This window comes from Camelus ferus, chromosome 34 (genome assembly GCF_009834535.1).
Source record: "Camelus ferus isolate YT-003-E chromosome 34, BCGSAC_Cfer_1.0, whole genome shotgun sequence".
NCBI classification, from domain to species: Eukaryota; Metazoa; Chordata; class Mammalia; order Artiodactyla; family Camelidae; genus Camelus; species Camelus ferus.
In genome coordinates this window covers 16469333-16481723 of record NC_045729.1, presented here as the reverse complement: position 1 = coordinate 16481723, position 12391 = coordinate 16469333, and the positions used below count along the sequence as shown (strand labels likewise).

The following is a 12391-nucleotide window of genomic DNA, read 5'->3' as shown; positions in this document are numbered from 1 at the left end:
TGAAGAGAGCACGGGGGATGGGGGGCAGGCAGTCAGATGAGGGGAAGTGAAGTGGGGGTGACAGACCAAAGATGGGTTTAAAGAGCCCTTCCTTCCAGCCATCGCACGAGAGGGGGCCCAAGTAGGTAATTCCCAAATGTCCTCAGTGGTTAGGGAGCCCCGGGCCCCAGGCCCTGCAGTCCTCCCTCAGGCCTTGGTCAGAGTGGGATACCGGGGTGGGGGGCAGACTTCTCAACTGCCTATCTTACCTGCAGTTTCTAGCCAACATGGGCCGTTCCCCCCGCCCCCGCCCCGCTGAACCCTGTTACTTGCGCAGTCAGTTACTGTGGGGCTCGGCTGGCCCTGGGATGGTCAGAGGTGCCTGATCAGCAGTCAGGGACTTCGCTACTCCGATGGGGGAAGGGGGTTCCTTTTCCCGGAGTTGGAAAGATGCCCTCAGGGCTCAGGCCAAGTCTGGAAGTGGAGTGGTCGGGCTGGCAGCCAGCGCACAGTTCTCGCCTCCCCAAAGTCAAGCAACTGAGTCTGCAGCGACTGAGCCTGACTCCCCTGGAACGTCGCTACAAGAAAGGGGGGTAACGTCAGAACCTCGCAACGCCGGCGGCGGGCGGGGCGGCGGGCGGGGCGGCGGGCCGGGCTTCCGCGGGGCGGCCCAGCCATGGCCGAGGACGCGGGCGGGGCGGGGTTCTGCCTCTCCGCGCTCTATATAAGCGGCCAGTGGCAGCGGCTGCGCGCTGCTCCTGACCTTCAGTGTGCTGGCTCCAGCGCCATGGCGCCGTCCAGGAAGTTCTTCGTGGGGGGGAACTGGAAGATGAATGGGCGGAAGAACAATCTGGGGGAGCTCATCAACACGCTGAACGCGGCCAAGGTGCCGGCAGACACCGGTGAGCCCTGGCCGGAGAGGGCCGGGTGGGAGGTTGGGCTGGGCGGTGCCCTCTCCCGAGCTGTCTCGGCCGGTGTCCGCGTGGACCTGCGTGCAGGGCTGGGACCAGGGCTGTTGGGCTCCGCGCCTTGGCCCCGCGACCTCAGGACCGGGGGTGTGTCGACGGGGAAGGGCGGAGCCACATCTCCCTGCGCCCTCCGACTGTGGATCATCGGGAGAAAGGTGGTCCCGGGCGCAGACGGGGCCTGTACCCGCCGGAAGCCGAGGGTGGAAGCGGGGCCCAGGCCCTGCGGGCGATCAGGAGAGGTGGCGGCAGCCGAGGAGCTTGGGGGAGGAGGCTGCGTGCGGGCTTCAGCGGCCCCCTCGGCGCGGGCTCCGTGCGCCACCGCACGTAGCCCGAGACTCCTCCCCGCGCCGGGCCCGGCGGGCCGGCTCCCTCACCGAATGGCTTTGGTCTCCTGCGCTAACGGCTCTGATCCTTTCCCCTCGGCAGCCTGCGTGACTCCTGCCTTCCACAGAAGGGACTGAGCAGGTGCCAAACGGGCTGAGCCTTTTGGGAATGAGTAACGATCCTACAGCTTTCTCCAGTCTGGAGACGGGAAAGCGCAAGGCCTCTATGAGCCAGTCGACTCGCTGCCACCCACGGGCAGAGTGCCATCCTCAGTCCTTCCCCTCCGACCCACCTAAGGCACAGAACCCCGGCCTGATCAAGAGGCACCCCCTTCCGGTTTATTCCCGCAAAGACCCCAGTACAAATCTCAGGAGTTGGCCCCTTCTGCTTTTGCTCAGAATCCTCGCCTGGCCCGGGGAAGGTGGGGATGTGCTATTTTAGAAGGGAGGCGGGGTTGGCCCCCAGAGAGTGCTGAGTCTAGGTGGTGCTCAGGCCCAGAATAGTTCGGGGAAATCAGAGCCACAGCTGTTAAAAGAGCAGAGGGCAGGGCAAGTGCCGTGGCCTCTCAGGAGTACCTGGAAGGCCCAAGGAGTTGAATCCTGGCCCAGCCCGGACTGCAAAGTGGACAAAGATTATCTTGCTGGGATGAAGAGGAGAGGAAAGCAGAACTCCCAGCAATGGGTGGGGTCTGGAGAATGAAGGCTTCCTTGTGATCTCATCCCTTTCTGTCACCGTCTCATCCTCAGAGGTGGTTTGCGCACCCCCCACCGCCTATATTGACTTTGCCCGGCAGAAGCTAGATCCCAAGATTGCTGTGGCTGCGCAGAACTGCTACAAAGTGCCTAATGGGGCCTTTACTGGGGAGATCAGGTGAGATGCAGGTGGGAGAGGGGTGGGTGGGGGACCCAGTCCTCACTGTCCTTATGGAGGGGAAGCCACAGGGTGGGCTCACTGCTGAACCATGGCTTTGTCTCTTCCTCTAGCCCTGGCATGATCAAAGACTGCGGAGCCACGTGGGTAGTTCTGGGGCACTCGGAGAGAAGGCATGTCTTTGGGGAGTCAGATGAGGTTAGTAACCAGGGGAGGAGATAAGAGATGGCTTATTCCTCGAGAGGTGTCTCACCAAGTCTGTTCCTCAACAGCTGATTGGGCAGAAGGTGGCCCACGCCCTGGCGGAGGGACTTGGAGTCATCGCCTGCATTGGGGAGAAGCTAGATGAGAGGGAAGCTGGCATCACTGAGAAGGTCGTTTTCGAGCAAACCAAGGTCATCGCAGGTATCTCTGGAGAAAGGGACCTTTGAGCCTAGCCTTGGCTACAGAGACACAGAGGGTGGGGTCAGAATCCCTGCAGCCCATCCTCATGCTGATGCAGAAAGGGGAGGGTGAGAACCCTTGTATCCTTCTTATCCCTTCTGCTCCTGCCCCTCATGGTATAGATGCCACGAGGAGTTCCTTTAACAGCCACCAGGGGACAGTAGGTCACCATCGGTCTCATTCCCTGGGGAACAGCTGCATGCCTCCTTCCTTTTCACCCTGACACCCCATGATCTCTGCCCCACAGATAACGTGAAAGACTGGAACAAGGTTGTCCTGGCCTATGAGCCTGTGTGGGCCATCGGTACCGGGAAGACTGCAACACCCCAACAGGTAACCAAGCCCAGGAGCCCTGCCCTCATTCTTCCCTACCTTGGTAGACTGGACGGCCACAGAGACCATCTGGGCCAACTCCTCATTTAAAAGACAGGAGAACAGAGAGTGACTTGTCCAAGGACACCTGTTCCAGCGCCTGGGTGGGATGGAAGCCCTAGTGTTCTATCTCAGATTCCAGGGTTGTTGCCCCCAAACCACACTGCCTCTTTCCACTGGTGCTCAGGGTTTTTTTCCCCTTTGAGTGAAAGTCTTAGTCTTGCTTCTTCTTCTAGGCCCAGGAAGTACATGAAAAGCTCCGGGGATGGCTTAAGTCCAATGTCTCTGATGCAGTGGCTCAGAGCACCCGCATCATTTATGGGGGTAAGTGGGTTTGGCTCCAGCCTCAGGTCAGTGGGGAGCTGAGAACTAGACCTGGGGTGGGGATGGAGTATCCCCATCCCATCCCTGACCACCCCTCTCTCCCTCCTCAGGTTCTGTGACTGGGGCAACCTGCAAGGAGCTGGCCAGCCAGCCTGACGTAGATGGCTTCCTTGTGGGTGGTGCTTCCCTCAAGCCCGAATTCGTGGACATCATCAATGCCAAACAATAAACCCCGCCCAGATCTCCCTTACCCTTCCTGCTGAGCCAGGGACTAGGTAGCTCAGAAGCCCAATGTAACTGTGCCGCCCCCCCCCACCCCCACACATGCTTCTGATGGTGTCACCTGCCCCCTTTCGTGGCCTAATCCAAAGTGTACCTCTTCCTTTACCATTTACACCCTACCCTGTTAATGGTTGGGACCAGGCCAATCCTGCCTCCACTTACTGTACCAGTTGGAACTAAACCTGTCAACAAGGTGGCTTCTCCTAGGCTGGGATGTGGGAGAGGTGGTTCGCTCGTGGGTCCCCTCAGTCCCCAGTGAAAGCAGGAGAGAGAAACAATCCTGTCCCATCTCGCGCCATGAGGCCAAGGGCTGAGAGAAAGCCCTGTCCTCCGCTGAGGCCAGGGTGCTGCTCCTTCCCACGGTGCCAACGCCTGTGTGTTGTCTGTGAGCAGTCCCACGTGTGGGGGAAATAAACACTTGGCACTGAGCCTTGTGGTGTGTCCTTCTTCACCGAACTTGCCAGATCACCTTTTTCCTTTTGGAGGCAGCCAAGGGACCCTTGTGCAAAATAATACCACAGACAGGTTTCTACAGCAGCACTTTTCTTACTATTTTTACTTGCAAACGTGTCTTGCATCCCAGGCTGCCACAGCCTTGAATACCAGCCCCCTCCCATCCCCCTCTGGGTGGCCCTGGGGCTGCTGTGCTCCCCAGAACTGGGGTTGGGGTGGAGCCCAGCCTCACTGGCTTTAGTTTGGGTAGCTGGTCTCGGCCAGCAGTGACTCCTCCCTGCTCCAGCCCCCAAGAGGGGTGGGGTCCAGGCCCCAGTGCAAACTGGTGTCACAGGGGTCATTGGTAGAGCAGGTAGCGCTTCATGGCAGGGGGCAAGGGCAGAGCAGATACATGGCCAAGCCGGGTATCCCCCAGGGCGCGGCGCACACATAGGCGGCTCAGGTGCAGAAGGGAGTGTGGCTCCGCTGGGAGAGAGAAGAGGGGAAGGTAAGTAGGGGGTGTGTCCACCAGCCAGACATCCTCAAACCACAGGCCCCCACCTGCTTTCCTGCTGCAAGTCTGCTCCCACCTTGGTTGAGAGGGTGATCTAAGGCACCCTGAAGTTCTGCATCTGCTCTTGGGGCAGGGGGAGGCACCACGGATTTCACACATCCCCAGTCAGAGCTGGGGTGATGCTCGAAGGCCCTCTAAGCAACAGGCCAAGGTGGCTCCAACAGCAGTGGAGCTAGCCCAGGCTTCCATTCCAGAGAGGCCTTGAAGCTGGGGCTGAGGAGATGAAGGGCCCTCCACTCTCCAACAGCAGCCACCCTCTGCTGAAGACTTTGCAACTGCAGAGAACAGTTAAGTCCGGTCAGCCCCAAGGCCTGGCTCCATCAGTTCTCCCAAGGCCCTGCCTCCTTCACTGCTCTCCTGCCTGTTGCTGGGGGGCCTCAATGGCTCCCTCTGGGGTTTGACTGAGGAAGGAGGCAGCCATGCATTCTAGAGAGTCAGAGGCCAGTCAGTCTGGCACACAACCTGGGTGCCTGGCACTGCCAGTCCTATTGCTTTGGGACTTGCACACCTAGACCAGTACACACTTAACCCTTGGCACCTCTTGCTGCAGGGGCTGATCTCTCCGGTGAAGCCCTAATCCCTGTGGCATGCTTCTCTCCATTCTGAGGGGTCACCACTTACTAGCAAGCTGCCTTCCCAAGTCTTACTTTTAACTCCATGGCTGTTAGAAAAATTAAATTAGGTAACAGCTGTGAAGGCCCTTCGCCATTCCTGGCACTGAATAGGGGTAGGAGACCAGTCAGATGAAGGCCGGTTCCCACTGCTCCTGTAAGGCATTGAGTTTCCATTCCAAACTACAGCCACCAGGGGCAGAACACTCTCCCCACACCTGCTCCAGGGCTCACCTCTCCTTTCGCCCAGGTAGCTGATGCGGACCTGGCACTGGCCCCAGACGGCGCTTACTGCTGGATAGAGAGTCCGGCCCTTCAGTCCGTGGAAGGCGGGACCCAAGTAGGTGCCCCCAATAGCGTAGCCCAGAGTTCCCTCCTCCATGTCCAGAATCACCAGCAGCCTCTCTGGCACCTCCAGCTGCTCACCCTGAGGTCCGGCTGGATACTGGGGGGCGCCAGGCCCCTTGCTCTGATGGTACAGCTTCCCCCGCCCAATGTCCCAGCCCCACGACTCGCTGTTGCTGCCCAGCAGCGCCGCATAGTGGTCAGCCTGCAGCGGGGCGAGGGCCGTGGCCACGCCCACCACGGCGTGGGTGCCCCTCTGCTCAGGGGGCCAGGTGATCTCCCAAGCGTGCAGACCCCTCGAGTAACCCCTCTTACCCCGGGCCCCATCAGTGCTCTGGGCCACGGGCCTCCGTTCAAAGCACAACCCCCCTTCCTTGACCTCGATGTTCTCTGAGCAGTCCTTGGGATTCCAGCCGTGGCGTCGCTGGGCCCCCAGATCAGGAGGGGGAGCAGAAAGCAGCTCCTCCAAGCCCTCGGGACAAGAGAGGTCAGGGCACAGGGCCTGAGGGGTGGAGGTGCTGCTGCTGCCCCCTGCCAAGGCCGTCTGGCCCATGGAGGTGAGGAGCGGGAGGATTCCCCGAAAGAGTCTTGCTGGCGTCTCCTCTTCTGAAAGTTGAGCTCCTGTTTGGGATCGACCTAGAGAGGACGCGGGAGAGAAGAGAGTCAAGCGAGGGATCCTGGCGGGGACTCCTCACTCAGATGCCCCATCCTTTCCCCCAGGTTTGCTCACCGCCTTGCTCCTCCCTCTTCGCTCCCCTCAGGCTCCTAAACCCATCATCACCTTGCCCGCACCCACCTGTCCCGGTCTCCCGAGACTCGCGAGTTCGCCGCCTTTGGGCCTGTCCAGGGACCGTCCCCCTCGCGCCCCACCCCCCGGTGCCCTTGTCACCAGCCCCCGAACCTCGCCTGGCTTCCAGTGCCGGGAGGTCGTCGGGCCTCCGGAGGAGCCCAGCCGAAAGTCGCTGAGGCGAGCTAGCCTCAGACCGCCTGCCGCTTCCGCCTCCAGCACCGCCCCCAGGGCTCGCCCCGCCCTAGGCCACGCCCCCAGGCCCTGCGGAGCGGTTAACCCTCTCGGCGCCGTTCCAGGTCGCGTCCTGTCCCGAGACCACGCCCCCTCGGGGGTCCCTCGGGGGCAGTTACTGTCAGCTGGGTGGTGGCTCTGGAAAGGCAGGTAGTGCGCAGAGCCCAATCCCGAGCAGTTAACCTCGGGGCACCGTCCCTGGCCGCCCTCACCTCCGCCACCGCCCCAAGGCCCCGCCTCTGCGAGAGGGCCTCGGAGCGCTTAACCCTCTCTGGCTACTATGGAGTCCAGCCCTGGCAGTCCAAACTCAGAATTAACCCTTCCATGGTATCATCGCTTTGGGATCCCTGGAAGTCTGTTCTCCACCGTCAAGAACTTTGAGCCGCTTGTACAACCAGCTCCTGAGTCCCTAGAGATGAGGGGTGTGAGGTCAGGGTTGGGCTGCCATTGTGATATTCCCAGTCCTGGTGATTCTGGGTCACTATTACTGGGCTGGTCTTTTTCTGGCCCCAGTTGTGAGTTAGCCTGTTCTGTGCCTGAGGTTCTGAACTCTTGAGTATCTGGCTCTGAGGGGCAGGTGTCATAGGTCTCCACGCTGTTCTAGTCCTCATCCTGCTTGTCAATCCATTCCTGAGCTGTTGGCCTCATCTGGGAGAGTGTAGCAGGCAAGACGTTGCTTGTGAGTGAAGCTATGCCACTAACTAGCTCTGTGACCTTGGGGAGGTTCCCAAACTTCTCTAAACCTGTTTTCTCTTATGTAAAATGGGAATAATGATGGTACTTAACCTCACAGGATGTTGTGGAGTTGAACTAATCCAGGTAAAGCACTTAGCACAGAGCCTGCACTCACTAAACACAGCTATTTCTGAAGTGTCCTTAACATTTACAGAGTGCCCACTCTCTAGAGAGTTAGTGTAAGATAGTGGTAAAGGATGCCAACTGTGACTGGGTGTGAATACCTGAAGGCTGGCAGGTAGGGGACCTTGAGCCAATTACTTAACCTCTCCATGCCCATTTCTTCTTCTGTAAAATGGAGATGCTACTGCTACCTACTGCATAGGCTGTAGTGAGGATCAGTGAGGTTTTATACATACATACCTAAAGCGTTTAGAACAGTTTCTGGTTCAAATTTAATCATTTGTGGGGGAGGGTATAGCTCAAGTGGTAGAGCGCATGCTTAGCATGCACAAGATTCTGGGTTCAATCCCCAATACCTCCTCTAAAAATAAATAAACCTAGTTACCTCCCCCCACCACCAAAAAATGTAATCATTTGTGCTAAAGACTGAAGATTACGCAGTGAATCCTCAAGGAAGTTAAAAAGGACATTTATAAAACACTTTATCATGTAGTAGGTAAAGTTCTGGATATCCAGAATGTACTGTGGGAGGAAAAAGGATGGGACTCCTAACCAGGGATCAAGCAGTTTGGAAAGAAAAGTGTCCTGGTCCAGGGGATGACACTGGGCTGAATCTTTAAGAATGACAAGGAATTTGCCTGGGAGGTGGTTCCAGATGAATGTGGGTTAGATTAGAGTTGCTGCAGTAGAAGACATTCAGGCTGAGAGGTCAGCGTGAAAAAACCAGAAGTGGTAGGTGGGTTTGGGGAATGTGGAAGATTTCAGGGTTGCTGTAGCAAGATCGGAAATGTGAGACAAGCCTAGAGAAGTAAGTGTCACCGGCAAGCCAAGTCAAGAACGCAAATGTCAATTGAAAGAAATTGCACAACCTAGAAGTTGAGAGTTATGTTTTATTCTCAGACTTTCTGGGGACCTCAAGCCTGGGAAGCAGCCTCAAAGATCACGCTTAAGGGACTGCTCCAAAGAGGCACGGGAAGAGCCAGGATATATAAGTTAAAGACCATGTAGTCAGAATATGCAAAGATTAGTGTTAACTAAGGAAAACCAGATATTCCAAGTTAAGAAATTTAGAACTTTTGTGTGTATGGGAAGATGCAAAAGTCTGGGCTCACTGAAATCATTCCTTTGATACGTGCCTTAACTATCTAGGGCTCATATCCTGTTCTTTCCCGTCTCGAGTCCCCTCCAGGTGGGGGGTGGGTGCAGAGGCAGGCAGCCCACTTGTCTCCATCCTGAACTCCGTCCTTCTCACTGGCTCACCTTTGGTGCCTGGGGGGCATAGGTGGTGGCTGATGGCTGATGGTGTTTACTGATACAGCAGGCAATATTTTTCATTCACAGAAATGTTATCCTGTAGGACGGGCCAGTAACAGGGAGCCATGTAGGAGAAAAGCAGGAGAGGATCATGGTCAGATCCTCATTTTAGAAAAACCACCCTGGCAGCAATGGAAAGGAGGCTTTGAGGAAAATAGGGCTGGAAGCAAGGAAATGGGTTCCAGGGGCTCAGTTGACAAGTATTGAGAGCCTGAAATAGGGCAGTCAAAATAAGGATGAAAAGAATTCAAGAGTCACTGATGAAACGGCAAGATTTGGGGACTGATTAGATGCTGAGGGAAAGGAAAAAGTCTAAGAGAGGTTTCTAGCCTGGAGAACTTTGTTGGAAGGTGGTGCATTGAGTAAAGATGGCAGAGACAGTGCCATTTGCAGCAACATGGATGGACCTGGAGATTGTCATTGTATTGAATTAAGCCAGAAAGAGAAAGAAAAATACCGTATGATAGCACTCATATATGGAATCTAAAAAAAGGAAAATGATGATACTAATGAACTCATCTACAAAACAGAACCAGAATTATGGAAATAGTAAACAATCTTATGGTTACTAGGGGAAAGGGACTGGGAAGGGATAAATTTGGGAGTTTGAGATTTGCAAATGTTAAATACTATATATAAAAATAGATTAAAAAACAAATTTCTTTTGTATAGCACAAGGAACTATATTCAATATCTTGTAATCTTTAATGAAAAAGAATATGAAAATGAATATATGTATATATATATATATGCATGACTGGGACATTATACTGTACACCAGAAATTGACACATTGTAACTGACTATACTTTAAAAAAATGATGAATATATATGCATGTTCGTGTATAACTGAAAAATTGTGCTCTACACTGGAATCTGACACAACATTGTAAAATGACTATAACTCAATAAAAAAAGTTTTTTCTTAAAAAATGGCAGAGACAGGAAGATGCCCTTGGGGGCAAGGGCAGGAGGATGGGAGAGAGATGGTGGGTTCAGTTTAGCACGTGTTTTTGAAGTGTCTGAAGCAACAACCCATTAGAACCATCCAGAGCACACTTGAAAATAGCAGAACTGCAGGGCAGGGAAGGGAAAGGAAGGGCAGAAAGGAAAGGGAAGGGGAGTGAAGGGAAGGGAAGGGAGAAAAAAAAAGGATGGCAGGTCTGGAGGGAATGGTAAGAGGCTTGGGCAAGAGATACAAATTTGGGAGGTGTGTCAGCCTTCAGCCAGGAGTTGAACTCTCAAGTTCAATCAAGAGGGGCCCAGGAGAGAGACTGCAGAGTAAGAAGAGAGTCAAGGAGGACACAGCACAGCACACAATTCAGGTGAGTTTGCATACATGATTTTTTGGTCATTGGCAACTTTAGTGAGAGAGCACACATAGGCTGTGGGAGGTGGGGGGCCAGGCAGAAGGGGATGAACTGGCACTTTCCGTGTGTCAGGCGTTGTGCCACATGCTTCAGGTTTTTAGGGGTTAGAGAGTTGGGAGATGTAAGGTGATAATTATGTCTCATAGTTAAAATTATCCTTGAAAATCCCTTACCCCATCTATTAGGTACAGCGTATGTTAGTTTTGTACAAAATATGTGTCAGTACACATACAATGATGTACAAAATAAAATTTTATATTGTTTTAATTAAAGAGAAAGAAGAAAGCGAATTCAAAAGAAAGGTGTAAATCTGAAGACCTGTCATCCACCCAACCTTGATATTCTTGTGACAACAAAAATCGTGACATCATGACTGTGGATAGTGCCATGATGAATATTAGTGCAGGAAGGCTTAGGAGACAATGAGCCTAATCCATGGCCAACTCTAGGTCACCTGGAGACCCTGTACCTACTCAGCTGCTGGTGGTTTGAAATCTTGAACTCCTCAAACATTGTTGGTAATAGCTCAAATAGTCCACAATGCTACAAGTAATTTTAACTTCTCACTTTTTTATTGTGATATATACAGAGTACACTAATCTTAAATTGCTCAGTGAATTTTACAGATTTACATGCAACAAAAAGACCAAGAACATGTCCAGCATCCCAGAGGGCCCCTTCTTGTGCTGACACTACACCCCCAAAGTAACTCCTATCTGACTTCTATGCTATAGATTAGCTTTGCCTCTTCTTCAAGTTCATGCCAATGAAACAATACCATATGTATTATTTGTACTCTTCTGTGACTGACCTGTTTTACTCAACATGTCCATGAGAGTCATCCCTTTCTTTGCACGAAATGGTAGCTCATTATTTCCATTGTTCACAGTATTCCACTGTATGGATACACCACAACTTACGTCTTCCACTGTTGATTGACATTTGAGTTGGCTCCATTTTTAGTTATAGAGAAAGCTACTATGTACAGTATCAGTCTTTTGGCGAACCTAGGCACTCATTTTTGTTGGGTGTATACTTATGTGCAGAATTGCTCGGTTATAAGCAATTACAATGTATAGATTTAACCACATGTAATTTCTAGGGTTCTCGCCATGGAGGGATTTTATTCAGAAATTAAACCATTCAGGTATGTTGCAGCATGGAACACTTCAACAAGTTTATGAAGATTTGAACTCTTGTCTTTCTGTCCTTCCTTCATCTTCTGGGGATGATTTGATCAGTTCTTCAACTTTTCATTAGTGTTTCTCTGTGCCTCTCCGGAAGTTCTTCAATTTCTTCTGCAAAGCCATCAGTATTCACTTCCTAGGCCACTTGAACAGTGAGTTTCACTTCTTTGTCAATATGAAACCTTTAAAATCCTAAAAATGTTCTTGCCAACATGCAAGGACTATTTTAGGCTTGATTGTTTCCATGCCTGCTTCATATAAAGGATGCAACTGGCCATACTGGAGAACTTTCAACTCTTCCAGCTCATTACCACATTTAGACTAGGGTCAGCATTCACGGCTCTGCAAGTCAAGGAGGAATCTTAGCCTCACGCATGTGGCTTTGAAACAGCAATTCACGCTGAAATCAGCAGAGTGAAGAAGGGTGATGGTGGGGGAGGAAGACTTCAACGTCTTCATCAACACACTCATTAAGTCTGCGGTACCTCACTGTGATGCCGCAGCCTGTGAGCGGCAACACCAAAGCCGAGGCCTTTCTCTCCAAGGACCTACTGGGCTTCTAGAACGTAAACTATAAAACCGAATCAGGAAAAGTGCTGCAGCCACCCAGGACTTCGCATTTGATTGACAGAGTACAGCAGATTTTTTTAAGGGCACTGGCATTTGTATCTCTGCAGACCATGTCTGGCTTTATTAAACACAGTACTACATTGCCACAAAGAGAGGAGAGAGAGATGGTCACAAGGTCATTCGTTGCTTTCAAACCAGGGCCTTGTGTTTCTAGCTTGGAAATATAAAAGCAGTTGGGCATCCCCCTGCCCCCAAGATACCAGCACCCTTAGATTCTGGAAGATAACTCTGGCCAATAATTACTTTTAGTAGCTCTGGGTGGGTTTTGCTGCCTGTTCTCAACAGATACAACCTCATCAACAGTTTGAACGTTTTTGAGGTTGAAGTGGTTTCTAAAACTGTTACGACATCCTTCGCTGGTTTTGAAACCCTTCCATCCCAAACCTGACTTCTCTGGCAGGAGGTGTGAACTGTGACTTGAGACCAATAGCTTTTCTCTTTCCTTTTTTGCCCCATATGGCCATTGTTAGGCACATATTTCTTCTTC

The 12391-nt window shown here is 52.8% G+C and overlaps 2 protein-coding genes across 4 annotated transcripts; one reads left to right on the top strand and one right to left on the bottom strand.

The window, feature by feature from the left end:
• Positions 1–640: 640 nt before the first annotated feature.
• TPI1 (triosephosphate isomerase 1) lies at positions 641–3991 on the top strand. Its single transcript, XM_032473454.1, has 7 exons — positions 641–881; positions 2018–2141; positions 2255–2339; positions 2414–2546; positions 2833–2918; positions 3194–3281; positions 3392–3991. The coding sequence occupies exons 1-7, from the start codon at positions 656–658 to the stop codon at positions 3508–3510; spliced, it is 861 nt and encodes a 286-aa protein (XP_032329345.1). The 5' UTR covers positions 641–655; the 3' UTR covers positions 3511–3991.
• A 98-nt stretch (positions 3992–4089) lies between these two features.
• On the bottom strand, positions 4090–6577 carry SPSB2 (splA/ryanodine receptor domain and SOCS box containing 2). 3 transcript variants are annotated; one of them, XM_032473456.1, is made up of 3 exons: positions 6427–6577; positions 5415–6161; positions 4090–4481 (listed from the first exon to the last, which is right to left on the bottom strand). In XM_032473456.1, the coding sequence occupies exons 2-3, from the start codon at positions 6076–6078 to the stop codon at positions 4354–4356; spliced, it is 792 nt and encodes a 263-aa protein (XP_032329347.1). In that variant the 5' UTR covers positions 6079–6161; positions 6427–6577; the 3' UTR covers positions 4090–4353. The 3 variants fall into 3 exon arrangements, with proteins under 3 accessions (XP_032329347.1, XP_032329348.1, XP_032329346.1); XM_032473457.1 differs by having other exon boundaries at positions 6432–6567; XM_032473455.1 differs by having other exon boundaries at positions 6322–6494.
• Positions 6578–12391: the final 5814 nt, after the last annotated feature.

Bases quoted from the DNA above. Each gene is read 5' to 3' on its own strand.
- TPI1 (XM_032473454.1), top strand. From the start codon at position 656: ATGGCCGAGGACGCGGGCGGGGCGGGGTTCTGCCTCTCCGCGCTCTAT. The intron at 2,142-2,254 runs GTGAGATGCAGG...CTCTTCCTCTAG, and splicing joins GCCTTTACTGGGGAGATCAG to CCCTGGCATGATCAAAGACT. The intron at 2,919-3,193 runs GTAACCAAGCCC...TTCTTCTTCTAG, and splicing joins AGACTGCAACACCCCAACAG to GCCCAGGAAGTACATGAAAA.
- SPSB2 (XM_032473456.1), bottom strand. From the start codon at position 6,078: ATGGGCCAGACGGCCTTGGCAGGGGGCAGCAGCAGCACCTCCACCCCT. The intron at 4,482-5,414 runs GTGAGCCCTGGA...TCTCTCTCCCAG, and splicing joins CTACCTGGGCGAAAGGAGAG to CGGAGCCACACTCCCTTCTG.